Genomic DNA, 13,681 nt, shown 5'->3' with positions numbered 1-13,681 from the left:
GCTTCTAGCAGGGACATGTGGTGGCATGCAATACCGTAGTTATATACATAAGTGATTGTAGAAAGACGAAATATTGAACCAGAGCACAACAGTCGCAGTGGGATTGGGGATTGGGAGCTGGATCGAATCACTGCAGTCAAATGGTCTCCTCGGGGTTCCAAAAGAACACATTTTGATGTGACTCGGGTGGAGCATCTCCAAGTCTAGACTCGCTCAAGTGGTAGGACTTCCAGCGCTGGTCCGGCAGTTCAACAACACCTGGTAACCTGCAGACTCTGAAGATTGGAAAACTCCTCGGCTTCTTGAACCTGTCTGATCCACTCACGGAACTCGGGTGGGGGCGTAATTAAACACCTGGCATAGCGCTCAGCATAGCGGCGCGAGTGCTTCTGTGCGGCACAGTTGAATGAGAAGTCATTGTTCAGCGAGTTTGGTCCACGTTCGTGGATTTGTAGTATTACTATTTCAACTTGAACTGTACCTACATATGTAGTCAAATCTGACTAATCGGACGACATGATAACTTATATACTTCGAAAGAACCTTGAACGCCTGCGGAGAAATGAAAACGGACCGCCAAAAGATACAGACACTTTTAACTTAGTGTTACTGTTCACTGTGAACTGTTAACTTGTTAAGTCGTTGACCGTAAGTTACACTGTACACACCGCTTATGCCAGTGCTTAACTCTGTTTCGACTTTCTACTGGTGATTTCACCCTACACAGTTCATGAATGGGATCGTCAAATATACTCTCTTGAACCGCTGTCGTTGTTTGAAGCCTCCGACTGAGTCATGAAACATACTTAGTGTGAACTGTACCGGGTCTTGATCCTGGGATGCTTCAGCTCAGCGTCCCCTGCCTCTGGCTATCGCGACCACGCTGTTCGCATGTTTTGTATAGCCCCCGGACGAAACCCGTCCCTTCGAATAACTTCAAACACACTCTTCCCAATCAAGCAGTGATCACTCATCACAGACCACAGCACGCTAATTTGGTATCCACACGGTGGACCGTTCGTCCGCCGGTCGAGTTCAGGGGCCGCAGCCAATGAAGAATACTCACACGGTCGACCTAAGCTTAATCAAATCCCAAGAGACGGCCGACAAGTCGAGACGAAAGCTGGCCACGAGGTTTTGGGCACCGAGTCTGCCAGCGAGGCGTCGGACTATTCCCATTCAATTGTTGTGATCGGCCATCTCGGCCATCTGTCTCTTTTCCTTTTCTCCCACCCGGATCCTTCTCTTTAGTCCACCCTCTTTCCTAAGATCCTCTCCTCCCATTGTTCTCCTCACGGCTGATCCTAGGCCTCTTCTCCTCCCTACTCCCCCGAGACTGTCACCGCATGCCGTCCCTGACCTTGGCCAGCCCGGACATGATCCTGCCTTTCGACGGCAGTGAACGTGAATCCCAGACCCCATCGCCGCCCTCCCAACTGGTCTATCTCTCACACCTCAACGCGCCATACAATTCGGCCAATCTGAATGCCTCCACCGCCGGTCGGACCAAGAAGAACTACTCCCGCCATAATTGGACCTATGACGAAATGGCCGCAAGTCGTCGATTGTCGGACATTGGCGAGGAATTGTCGCCTGCCCGATCGGATCGCTTCGACGATGGGGCACTGCCACCAGAGGTGCAACAGCAGCAGCAGCAGCAGTCATTACCGCCAACGCCAGTGTCGCCACTGGGCTCAAAGAATCCGCCTCGACTTAAGCAATTGGCAGAGGCAGAGCGCCAATACTTGAACAGTCTCCGGAGACGAGGGAGCTCCGGTTCGACGGCTAGTGCACGGAGTGTGCGTAGCCCACGCGAGGCGCATTCCACGCAAAATGTGCCAGAGGTATCTCCGAATCCGAGCGCGGAGGAGACTGGAATCTCGAAGGGGACCGTCGCTCAAGGCCCCAACGGGACTAGCTTGCTTGAGAACGATGTTGCGGCCCCGACGGCCAAGGACAAGGGCCCCGGCGAGGACCTCTCATCGATGATTCTGAGCAGTGAGGCGGAGAGGATTCTTGAGAACGCAAAGAAGCGCCTTACGGTACGTTGAAGGACTTCTGTCATCTCAAGCATCGCTATGACTGCAGGACATCAAAGACTGACTGATCGCTTAGTTAATGGAAGGAAACCTGAATCGCGCGCGCTCGACCGTGCGTCAGACGCCTTCGTCCTCGCCCCTCGGACTGCACCCGGGGGGCTTGTATCGGTCAATCTCAAAGGCTGACCGCAAGAGCTCGGCTTTGCGACGGCAGTCCAATGCTCCTGCTCAAGATGCCTCGGCCAATCGACACTCGCGTGTACAGAGTGAAACCAACTTTCGCGCCGAGTCAAATCTCGCGAGCGGCACGAGTGCGCCATCTCGATCCATCTCAGCAATGGGATCAAGTAGCCCAGCCAATTTTAATGACGACCGTTCCTTTCCGTACGCGCCGACACGATCATACCTCACTCATCGCGCATCTATCTCTTCCATCCGACCTCCGCATCTGATCAGTACTCAGTCACCTTCGCCCAAGATTTCTCCATCGCCAGCACCAATGGAATCGCCCGTGCTTCCGTCACCCACGATCTACGAGGAGGCTCCCTCCGCTTCTCCGCCCAAAGGGTTGGGGATCACGACGCAAGGTGGGGAATCTCCCTCGAGTGGAGGAAGCTTCAGCCCTGTGCAGTCTTCGAATGGCTTCCCAAGCCGGTCCCAGTCTCAGATGCAGGTCCGCGATCTTCAGTACCAAATGAAAGGTCTTCATATTAAGATATCATCTCTCAAAGTACGAAATCAGGAGGACAACCTGCGGCGTCGCAGCCTGCAAAGTTTGCGGACACCAAGTCCGTTGACCGCCGCAGACCCATTCCTGCAGAATGCTCTGGAGGCTCGCGATGGCCGGAGCAGCCAAGGGTCCAACCCACGACGCGAAGGGAGCTCGGAAAATGTGGCGGCAATTCAGACCCGCGCTTCTCGCGAGGAGATATCCAAAGACCGAAACAGAGCTCATCCGTCGGAGCACAAAATTAACGGTACGACCGAACCAAGCCCAGCTCTATCGCAGAACACGAGTGGGTCATGGCGGAATCACCACGAGCAGTACTACCAGAACGGACGCCATTCCTCTGCCGAGACCATGTATGAGGATGCCGAGGAAGGCGACTACTTTGACGACGGTGAGATTGACCGGGAGGCGCTGAACGAAATCCTACGAGAACCGCTGGATCCAGACCTCGATACACCCCATGAGGAACGCGAAGACGCGTTTGACTACGAGCACTTTATTCTTCACAGCGCGCTGGGCAACTTCTCGCAACCACTTCGACGTGAAAGCCTCAGCTCTCACGGCTCCGTGGAGACCACTCGACCAGCACAATCGGTGCGACATGCGCGCAACGACAGTTCTCTCTCGGTCTCGACAGTGGCCACCTTTGCGACCGCCACCGAGGGAGTGTATCCCGAGGACGAGAATGATCTTCTGTATTGGGACCGCAAGTTCAATCAAGAACTACGTCAACGCCATCACGCACCACCATCCAATGGAAATAGTCGCTCTGCCGCACCTCATACCACGCAAGAAAACACCCATTCCCACCGATCCCAAACCCCACAGGCTTCAGCCCGTCATGTGGAGTCCAAGGATCGATCCCCAACCACAGGACCGTCGACGCCGACGGCTTTGGTTTCGTCTCTGGTCACGACGATGCGCGCCGCGTCTAGTCCACACACGACCTCCTCCCCTTCGGGGTCTGTTGGTAATCCCAAAGATGACACGGAGATCCTGGAGAGAGTATTTGCCAGTCTTGGGAAGGTCTGCACCGACCTCCAGGCCATCACCGACTCTGCCGACCCTGATCTCAAAGCCGCTCGTGTTCTTCGGCGCCGACTCGATGCGGCTCGAAGAGTGCTGGATGGCGAGCTTGACGCCTGATGTTTTCCGACACATCTCATTTCAACACGACGCTCAGACCGCTATGTAATACTAATATGTCTCTCTCTCTCTCTCTCTCTCTCTCTCTCTCTCTCACTCTCTCACTCTCTCACTCTCTCTACTTTTGTCCTTTTCTTAATCGCGCCGTGGTCTTCGCTCTTCCAGTTCGAGCATTTTGTTTGCATAATGCGCATGTACTCTGTCTGACTTGCCTGTCAAAAGCACTACGATACCCTACTTTTCTCGTCCCATTTCCTTTGTCCTTTTTTCGTTTCCGATGTTCTCTACGTCGATGTTCTCCCATATCCATCATTCCGGTTAAACGTGGTCATATTAGCCTTCTGTAGTCGATGCCCCCTGTACATAATACACAATCACACATCATGCATGACAACCATTCCACGCCCTTGGCCCACGTCCGCTCCCCATTCGGGCAAATGCCGTATACACCTACATAAAGGCGCATACACTTATAGTTTTCTGAACTATGTCACTCGAGTCCCGTCTTGGACTTTATGGAGCCTCGAATTGACGTGCAGTCGAGAATGTACGTGCGCGGCGCATCTCCGGACTCTGCTCCACTAGAGAAGATGCTTCTTCACAACGGATTTCCCCCCCCCCCCCCTCGAGTAATTGCCATTGTCCTGCTAACTCTGCTTTTTCACCATTTCAGACACTCTCCTGGCGCATCTCGGCGCAGGTTGATACACAGTCACGGCAGGGATTGGATCACATTTTTAGACGCTAATTCCGAACCCCTTTTTCCTTCTCTTCTGTCGATTTTGCTTTTCCGCTTGCCCCGCGTCTCCTTCCCCTCCACATCGGCTGAGATCACCACGCGCGATAAGCAAGAACGCCCGCCGCCCGGCGCAATCCTGCACGTTCCGATTCAATTTGTGTAGAAGAGGTGGTTCGCGGTGTCAGCGTAAGTGGAACAGCATATTCGGGGTCATATCCAACTCTACACTGGACTCATCCTTTTGATAGAAGTTCACCGATTCTGTTGCTTCTTTGGCTACTGCACAAGATTTCGGGCAGTACCTCGAACAAACAGCTTCGAAGTGCTTGGCCTTTGCTCACTCTCTTTTCGTGGCGCATGAGCAAAGAGATCAAATACATCGGCCGAAGCAAAAGAAAAGATAATACCTTTGTCTATCCAACGCCACACGCCAAGTCTCAACTCTACGCCAGTGCCTTGGCCACTACTCTACATCAAGTATTCTCTCAGCTCGACGAACCAAGCAACGTATCTCCGCAGCGTTTCCTGCTTGCTGAGAAGTCTTTTTTCTTCTGATCTTTATTCGGCCTCCATCGATTACTTCGCTTGACAACTCGTCAGGGCCCTTTTTGTACCTCACATCCAACACTCGAATAAAATGTCTCCGATTCAACCAACTCGCCGTCTTCTCATCTTCCAAGAGACGCGCAATCCACTAAACACCGCGGAAGTGGCCTACCTTCCCGTCAACAAATTGGGCCTACCGATTTGTGGCAATGGACCTGATCTGCCATCAATTTTGGAACTACCACTTCATATTTTGAAGGTCTTTACAGAAATTTTCAATCAGCCAAAATATAAGGGGTGGTAAGTTGACTTTTTCCTTTTTTTTTCTTCTTCTTTTTCTTCTTCTTTTTCTTCTTCTTTTTCTTCTTCTTTTTCTTCTTCTTTTTCTTCTTCTTTTTCTTCTTCTTTTTCTTCTTCTTTTTCTTCTTCTTTTTCTTCTTCTTTTTCTTCTTCTTTTTCTTCTTCTTTTTCTTCTTCTTTTTCTTCCTCATCTTCCTCTTCTCTTGTTGACTTTCTCCTTTCCCTTTTCAATAACTTCTGACGATCGACTAAATCATGCTTATCCCCATCGCCCGGGAACAGCAAAAGTCATCGCATGTTCTTGCATTCCCTCGAATCCATCGCTAATCTCAACCTTTACCTTTCCTAATTGCAGGGCCATCCTCTCAGCAGGTCGTTATCACGACACCTCAGAAGAAGGCAAATTCTACGCCGTCGTACTGGAGCAAACCCCCCTACCGGGTCAAGTGCAAGATCACGGCATGAGAGACTCGGGGACGTTTTCGCCATAATTGAACGCCCGAGACCATAGAATCCGATTGATCCGCTGTAGCGGATGATGGATCATCATCGGTCAATCGCTCGGTTGGAGAGCTTTACCTTGACCACTGTTTTAATCTTCTATATCTTGTTGTACCCTTTTCTTTTCTTTTATCACTTTCTGTTGGAATACGTGATTGGCTTTGATACCCGAGTCTGAATAGAGAAGGAAAAGTGTGAAGCTGAGTTTTCAGGAGATCTTCTGTCTTGTCTTTTCTGTGCGTCACACGCTCGTCGTGCCTTCTCATCTACCTGATGTTAGACACAATGCACCAATAGAATGAGAGGATGCCGCTTGAACATGGAGTGGGAAGATCGTCCCCGCTCCAGTCAATCTCCTCACGAAGGCAAAAAGTGTCCAGTTTTATGTATCCAACAAGCCTGCCCTCGTCTACTCTTTATAGGCGTCGTAAAGTTCCAGATCACTTGCAATGCCGGGCTGAAAGCAAAGATTTATCTGGGACATGGGGGCAGAAGTCCTTTCACGAGTTGCATTCATATGAGAAGCTACAGTGTGATGGAGAAGCAACAAGAATAAATAATAACATAATTAATGATGCAATCGATATCTCGATACTCGCGAGTGTCGTTCGCCGTAAAACGCCCAGAAACCCCCCCCCCCCCCAACCCACCCTCAAGGGCATCTGGAATAATAACAAAAAAAAGTTGAGGTACCTCAAAACCGGGTGCAAACAATGACTCTGCACGAAGGATCGCAATAATGATGAACGCGATGTTTCGCAGATGTAAGGGATATCAAGCGTGCTTCATGGCATCAACTGAATGATTGGGGGCAGGTGATCCATCCATTTCGAAAGAACTCCAAGATTCGTCATCGACTCCTAAATCATACAATATTCGACAAAGGGGAATGTAATGGTGTCCGGTCGACCCGGTGGCTAGTCTCGACCATACGGGCAGGTCTCTGCTTTTCTCTTACAAAGCTTCCTTCTTTCCGCCCGCGAATCGTCATGAGTCGTGATTCGTAAGTTAGGTTTGGGGAAGAAGTAGGCCGGCAATGTGCTGGAGATCAAGAGAGCGAGAATCCTGTGGATCAAATACAGCGTGAGTGCGCTCCGAAAGATAATAAGGTGTGACTTGAATCATGTCAAACCAGCGCACAGCATTCTCGTCGCTACCCTCGGCGGCTTTGAGAACAGCAGTGTCAGGATGCATGTCAGTCTTGGGAGGCACGACGCGCATGCGCAGGAGCATGTGCAAGATTCCTGTGAAACGCTCAGATTGGAGGTAATAGTGGGGAGGACGTCGCTCAAACGGCCACTATAATCCTGTGTCAGAAGCTGGCTCAGCAGTTGAAGGGAATACTTGTACTCACACGAGGCGCAAAGGTTTCATTGTCCCAGGAACGGAAGAGCCAGGTGATGCGCTCTACGCAGTTCAAAACAATGACGGCCGCAAGAAAAAGCTCGAACCAGCCTTTCTTTTGACGTTGCAAAAGGCGGCGTTCAAGGTCAACCAAGACAGACTTGCTCAGCTGCATGGCACGCTTCTCTGTGGCGGCACGTAGCTGGCTGCAGAGCAGCGCATAAGATTCAGGATCGTTGACCTCTTCGATGGGAAGTCGTCCCTCATCGGAAGCCTGAGAAAGTGGATGCATCGAAGTAGAAGGAAGGGTGGGGTTGCAGTAGGTCTTCCAAGTGAGGTCATTGTCCACAAGAATGTGCGTAGCGACCCAAAGATCCACAACACGCTCGAGAAGGCTATCCTTTTTGGTCTGACTGAGCTCATGAGCCAACTGTAACGTGAACTTCATGAAAGGAGAGGCTTCGCGTTCAACCAGGAATTGACCGGTCTTTTTGATGTACGCCTCAATTTTGCTTGGAATGTCATCAGATTCAGTGTCAAGGAGATAGATCTCTTGAGCTGGCGCTGAGAACTGTTCTTCACCAAGACTCTGCAGCTGCGGGTCGAGCGCTGAGACGGATGTTCGATGGCCCTGCAATCCGGCGATGGCAATGAACACCATGCTATCTTCCGAATGAGTGACCTCAATGCGACCCACATAAGGCTCGAACTTGATCTGGTTTTGGATGGCATTGGTGTCATGGTAGGCAAGAGTAGCATGGAGGTCTACAGATTTTGGTTAGTCTTTCGTAGTCGGCTGAAGACACCTCGAACCACCTTTCAGAAACTTACTAGTATTGTAGAGTTGGAACTCATCGGCCAAACGGGTTCGGATGCATGGATGCTTCCAGAGACGGGCGCTCTCGACACTAGCACATGTGTCACACGGAGTTTTGCTGGAACACTGCGTAGTTTTATAAGTATCTGCCTTTTGTCTTCAATTTCACATTTGTTATAACACATACTGGCTTTCTCAGCACTCGGCAACGGATACAAGCACCACGCTTGCGGACTTCCTGCACCTCCAGACGCCGCTCGGCAGAGAAGCGGCCACGAACTTTGGGCTTCGCAGGCTTGGTAGAATCTCCGAAGTCGTTGACAAACCCTTTGGCCTGATTGGCAGTATTCATGGCGATAGGCCTGGGGTAAGCCGCAGCATCCTGGGTTGCGGTATCCTGAGCAGCAGCATCCTGAGTTGCAGCAGTCAGGGTCGGGTCATGTCTCTGAAGGCTGTCGTACACCAGCTGATCGTGTTGATTCCACTGGCCCACTTTCAGCCCTTCGTCATCCAATGTGAAGCCCTGGGGGACCATTTCATTGGCTGATGCGGCGATCATTGACAGCTGAGACTGACGAGCATTCGAAGTCGAGTCGGGTGTCATGGAATGGTCGCCAAGTGGGGGGACATGGATGTCGGATGCTCAGGGATATGGCTTGGAAGAGCAGGAATCGTGATGCCGGTGGCCTGGCCGTTGTCGACTGTTGAAAGAGACGTGAGCTGGTTAGCTCATCTGATATGTGGTGTAGAAACTTCCTCGTGCGACCACTCCATACAGTGCAGGGTTCACATCTCTTTGGGCTCACTTACTGTGTACACTGTCGTCTTCAGCCTTGACGTCTGACTGCACGGTGAATTCGGCCTCCAACGCTGGATCCACAACCACGGTCTTCCCTCCAGATGTCACCGACTGAGTAAAGGCCGGTCTTGGCTTTGTATGATCCGAGGCACCCACCTGGCGAGACGCCTCTGCGAGCACATTGAGACCGTCGAAATTGGGACGAGTCCCGAAAGAACCATCGGCCTTCTTGCCCGCAGGCGCATTGGGATTGTTTGCGTCGGCAGCCGTGCCTGCGCCCGTAAGGTCGGGCATCTCATGCATGCGCATAAGCACACGCTGACGATCACGAAGTCCAATTGCCTGGCACTTCTTGATCAGGTGGTTGGTGAGGCTATCGATACGACCTTTGGGAAACTTTTCGCCGCAGGACTTGCAGGTATGCTGATAGCGGTTGCTGGAATCTTCGAGCTTGGGGCCTCGATTGAAGAACTCGAGGATGAGCTGGTTAGGCTTCCTACCCATCGTAGAGGTACAGGCCTATTGAGGTCCAGCGCACGAGGTTTCTTTGTGTGAATAAGGTGGGGAGGGGGAGTTTGAGCTGCAAGTCGGCGGCTGATTGCCGACGACCTCGATTGTCCTTAGGAAGACGGTCGAGTTCGTAGATTGTCCTCGGATGCTCTGTGATGACCGCGGCCACAGAGCAACGTGCGGGACGAACGAATTGGAGAGGGGATAAAGGCAGAAACACGACTTAGCACAGCAGCACGTCAATACGCGGCGGCCGATACCCTTGACGGGCGAGGGCAAGCCAAGGAGCCAGGCGCAGCCCTGCTTTGAGCTGCACTGAGCTCAGGTCGTCGCGCTGCAGCGAACGACTAGATGCGATCCGGTCTTTTTTTGTGAAATGCGGGCAAAACGAGGGGGCAGTAGGAGGCGGTCTGTGGAATAACAGGATGGAGAGGGCGATGAGGCTTCACCGCACGGGAGGCGGTGATGGGAAATAGAAAGGCGGTGATGAACTAGGGGAAAGGCGGTGATGAACTAGGGGAAAGGCGGTGATGGGGATGATAGGGGCAGGGCGCGAGATGGATGAAAAGGCGGTGATGAGGAAAGGAAAGAGAAGGTGAAGGCGGTGATAAAAGAGGGGGGCGATTATTCTTGTTGTGGGATGATGAGGAGGGGGGCAGATTGATGAGGGATGAGCGAATGAAGCAGGCGGTGGAATCGAGTCTGAGTGCGTAGTTCTGGAGACGCGATTCCGCAGTGTGGAAGGGAAGGGGGAAGGGTAGCGGAAAAAGATTTTTGCGAGAAAAGAAAGTGGGGCCGATGCGAGTTCCGATAAGTCTCTATACTTGCTGTGTGTGCCTCGAGGGATACGGACAGACCAATGCGGCAAGTCACTGATAAGGACCATTCAATAATGTTTCGTGCTTTTCTTCAATCTTCAGGTCTGGAATCTGAAAGCATTTGACCTTGAGACATTGTCCATTAATGCCTACCAAATTGGGCACCCGGTTTTACATTCGTACTTGCTTCAAGATTAACTTACTATTCACTACCCGACACTTGGTGTTGGCTTTGTTGGCCTTTGATCTACGCTCGCATAACAACCTGGTCGACAGCCCGAAATTCAATGTCCCAACAGTCTGTTCATTATTCGAACGCAGTATCGAACTACAGCTCAAAATTCACGTCCCATGAACACCTTTGTCTTTTACAATTGCGCGATTTCTGTAACGGGCTCGCAAGCTATAAAATTGTCTGATTCGTACCCTGTTCTTCAGTCTAGGCCTCTCATTCGCAATCACGTATGCAGGGCCGTCTGGCTTGAGCACGGAATGTCAGTTAAGGGGGTGGCCTCTCGATGTCCGATCATTGCACCTTAGCAGTTGCGCTGCTCGGGAGCTCGCCAGGGGACACCCAATAGCTCAAAGATTCGCCGTTCGTCACGTCCCTCGAGTAGTCGACCCTTGTTAACCTTTGCTGGTCCACGACGCCTCATATCCGTAAATAGCCCTCTTTGGTTCAAGCACATTCCTTTCTTGCGCGCAAGAAGCCGCAGACTTCGATTGAAGATATCGTTGCCTGTGAAGTAGAGCAAGGCTGCCCCGAATTCTTCCCCGGGCACGAAGAGCAGGTCGAGACGTCGCCAAACGTCACTTCCTGGGAGCTTGGATGCTCCTTGCCATTTCGACCCCTCGCCATTCCGCCGAGAAGTTTGAAGTCCGACTTGTAGGTAGCCGCTCTTGAAAAGCTTGGGTATCACTGTGTCAAGGACGACAGCTCGGATCTGCTGCAAGTTGGATCCGGGCTCAGTGATTAGCAAGTCAACGTCCCCGGAATCTGGGGAACCACGGCGGTAAGAGCCTCCAATGATGACCTGGACTCTTCCATCCACGGACTGGATGGCTTGTCGCACAAGTGCCCCGTGGGCTTCCACCTCATGCCGGGGTATGCGCTTTGCGAAATCGTCATACCTATCGAGACCTATCAGCTGATTCTTGGTGAGAGAAGCCCGCTCCCGAAGATCAGTGAGGCTTCGATAGCCCTGAGCGACCCATTTGGACGCTTGCGCAAGGCCGCATCCGTAAATGCCCCTGAACTGTTGCAAAAGCTTGTCCTCCACAGTCTCCTGAGCATTATCAAGTCGTCGAAGACGGTCCGTCAGAACGATTTCCTCGATTTTGTCAGCTAGTCGAGCGCCCACACCGGGAATCGAAAGCGCCTGTACTCTTGACGTGACTTTCTTGGAATGTCTTTTAAGGGCACTGATAGCCTTGCGATAAGCTAGTGTTCGCCAGTGATCACCAGTGCGTGAGTAGTAATCTAGCATTTGTTGCAAGACCTCGATGGTGCGCTTGTTGGGATTCTCGGACTTTGCAGCAGTATTGAGTTTTTGCATACAGGCAAAGCTGCGTGCCCATGTCTCGTTGGTCGGCACCACTTTTTCTGGCTCTAGATTAGATGAATCTTTGAACGTTGACGAGTCGGATTCGTTCTCATATTCGCCAGCTTCGTCATCCGTCATCTCTAACAAATCAAGAGGCTGGACCTATTCATTAGCGTGATGTTATCATAAAGCGGCGGCAAACATACCAATTGACTTGTCGCACGTGCCTCAGCTAGCAACTCATCCAGCGCATCCAGATTGAGGGTTGTTCTACTCTCGGTGTTCCCGAGGATGACCACTGAACCAGGAATATGTTCGGCCGAGGCTTGAACATCTGCTGCTGGCCCCGACAATTGAGATGGCGAAGGTTCTGGCGTTTTGACCAGACTCCTTCTTGATGCTTTAACTCTTAATGAGCTCGACGGGCTCGGTTCACTTGGCTTGGATGGGTTTTCAGTCGAAGCATCTGGAGCCTTCACCCCATCTACCCGAAATCGTTTTTGTTCCGGAGACAACACGGACCGGAATCTTATGCATTCAGAGGGGTAGATCTCGTTCACCATAACCACATGTTCCTAGTAAGCTCGATTTAGTCGATGTGGGTTGCCCAACAACAACGAGAGAAACTCACCGGCAGATATTCAAGCCCGAGGAACTTGGCAAGGTCAGACCACGTCAAATCCTTGTCCATGACCACGTGCGTTATACTGTCGATCCACTCAGTTGCCCACTGAGCGCCGTATTCTCGGGCTCGCTGGATACGGAGTCGGCGGGCTGGTGAAACGTCGTTATTGGGAAAGAAGACTTGGAGGATCGCCTGTTAGTGAAGTAAAGAAAGCTGCGACGAGGCGCCTCTCACATATCACAAAATCTTCGAAGATTCGCTGTCCCTCTGGGACAAGTTTGATGACACTGTTTGTTCTTTGCTTCTTCGATGCTGGACCCTCCCCTCTCTTGACAGCGTTCGAACTGCTGGGCATAGTACCAGTAGTCATGGTTCTTTTGACTGTTCTCAAGCCTAGATCGGACGCTCTGTGTATTTGCTGCTGGCTTGAGTCATAGGCATCGGTACCTCCATGACTTTCTTCTTCGGCGGTGCGCAATGGCAGAGGTGCAGTGTTTGATCGACAGAGCGACAGTCGATCAACATTGGACGACGTTGAGATGCTTGCAACCGGATGACAGGAAGATCCGGTGCTAGTAAGAATTCTTTCAAAGCAACCCTCGTCGTCTGGTGTCTCGTCGGAGTCATCGAGACGTTCAAGCGCGCGAAAGAAGCTTGCCTTGCTTCTAGTTTTTGGCATTTTGCCGCACTAGTCCGGCATCTGAGGTCGAAAAGGGGACTGAATTGTCAGAGCAAGCATCGCAGTTGCCTGGTATAGTGAGCTGGTCAGACCCAGGGTCAGGAGGACTATATTACGCTGTCACGGGTAAGTTCGATCATCTCTCTACAAGTGACATGGACCGCGGACGAGGGGACCCGTGGGCGCGCCCAACAATACGCGAAATGGTCGCCAAGTCACGGGACTTGGCTTTTTCCATTAAACCCGATTAGGCTCCATGATCAAGACATGAAGGCCGGAGCTGATATGGGCATCCAGTGCCTGATATTCCACTTGAGTACCATAGGACAAGACACCTGTAGGCAGTCTCTGGTAGTCTTCTTGTTAGTGCTTTGACGAAATTACTCAATTGCGTTCTCTATTTGACAATCACGGAGAGTGATGGATATTCAGAGATGGAAGGATAAGCTTTCGCCAACCAGTGTGATAATGTCATGTAACCCCGCCGTATGACTAATGTATGGTAGATGCGCTTTCGCCTTCTTTCTTGTGAAGCACAAAGGAT

The 13,681-nt window shown here is 51.5% G+C and overlaps 4 protein-coding genes across 4 annotated transcripts; 2 read left to right on the top strand and 2 right to left on the bottom strand.

Annotated features, from left to right (window-relative positions):
- Positions 1 to 1,346: 1,346 nt before the first annotated feature.
- On the top strand, positions 1,347 to 3,915 carry N7539_004172 (uncharacterized protein; the record flags this gene model as incomplete). Its single annotated transcript, XM_056933774.1, has 2 exons — positions 1,347 to 2,042; positions 2,116 to 3,915. The coding sequence occupies 2 exons, from the start codon at positions 1,347 to 1,349 to the stop codon at positions 3,913 to 3,915; spliced, it is 2,496 nt and encodes an 831-aa protein (XP_056791315.1).
- A 1,340-nt stretch (positions 3,916 to 5,255) lies between these two features.
- Positions 5,256 to 5,991, top strand: N7539_004171 (uncharacterized protein; the record flags this gene model as incomplete). The annotated part of the gene is made up of 2 exons (XM_056933773.1): positions 5,256 to 5,500; positions 5,856 to 5,991. Coding segments are annotated over 2 exons (381 nt in total), but the record flags the coding sequence as incomplete, so codon positions are not given.
- Positions 5,992 to 7,009: 1,018 nt separating this feature from the next.
- N7539_004170 (uncharacterized protein) lies at positions 7,010 to 9,465 on the bottom strand (the record flags this gene model as incomplete). Its single annotated transcript, XM_056933772.1, has 5 exons — positions 7,010 to 7,300; positions 7,356 to 8,110; positions 8,177 to 8,288; positions 8,350 to 8,705; positions 8,973 to 9,465. The coding sequence occupies 5 exons, from the start codon at positions 9,463 to 9,465 to the stop codon at positions 7,010 to 7,012; spliced, it is 2,007 nt and encodes a 668-aa protein (XP_056791313.1).
- Positions 9,466 to 10,825: 1,360 nt separating this feature from the next.
- N7539_004169 (DNA-directed DNA polymerase IV) lies at positions 10,826 to 13,137 on the bottom strand (the record flags this gene model as incomplete). The annotated part of the gene is made up of 4 exons (XM_056933771.1): positions 10,826 to 11,989; positions 12,040 to 12,408; positions 12,465 to 12,637; positions 12,693 to 13,137. The coding sequence occupies 4 exons, from the start codon at positions 13,135 to 13,137 to the stop codon at positions 10,826 to 10,828; spliced, it is 2,151 nt and encodes a 716-aa protein (XP_056791312.1).
- Positions 13,138 to 13,681: the final 544 nt, after the last annotated feature.

The sequence above is a fragment of the Penicillium diatomitis genome, assembly GCF_028827545.1.
Source record: "Penicillium diatomitis strain IBT 30728 chromosome Unknown utg000004l_segment0_segment0, whole genome shotgun sequence".
Taxonomy (NCBI): Eukaryota; Fungi; Ascomycota; class Eurotiomycetes; order Eurotiales; family Aspergillaceae; genus Penicillium; species Penicillium diatomitis.
Note: the sequence above shows the minus strand (reverse complement) of the source record. Positions and strands in the feature narration are given on the sequence as shown.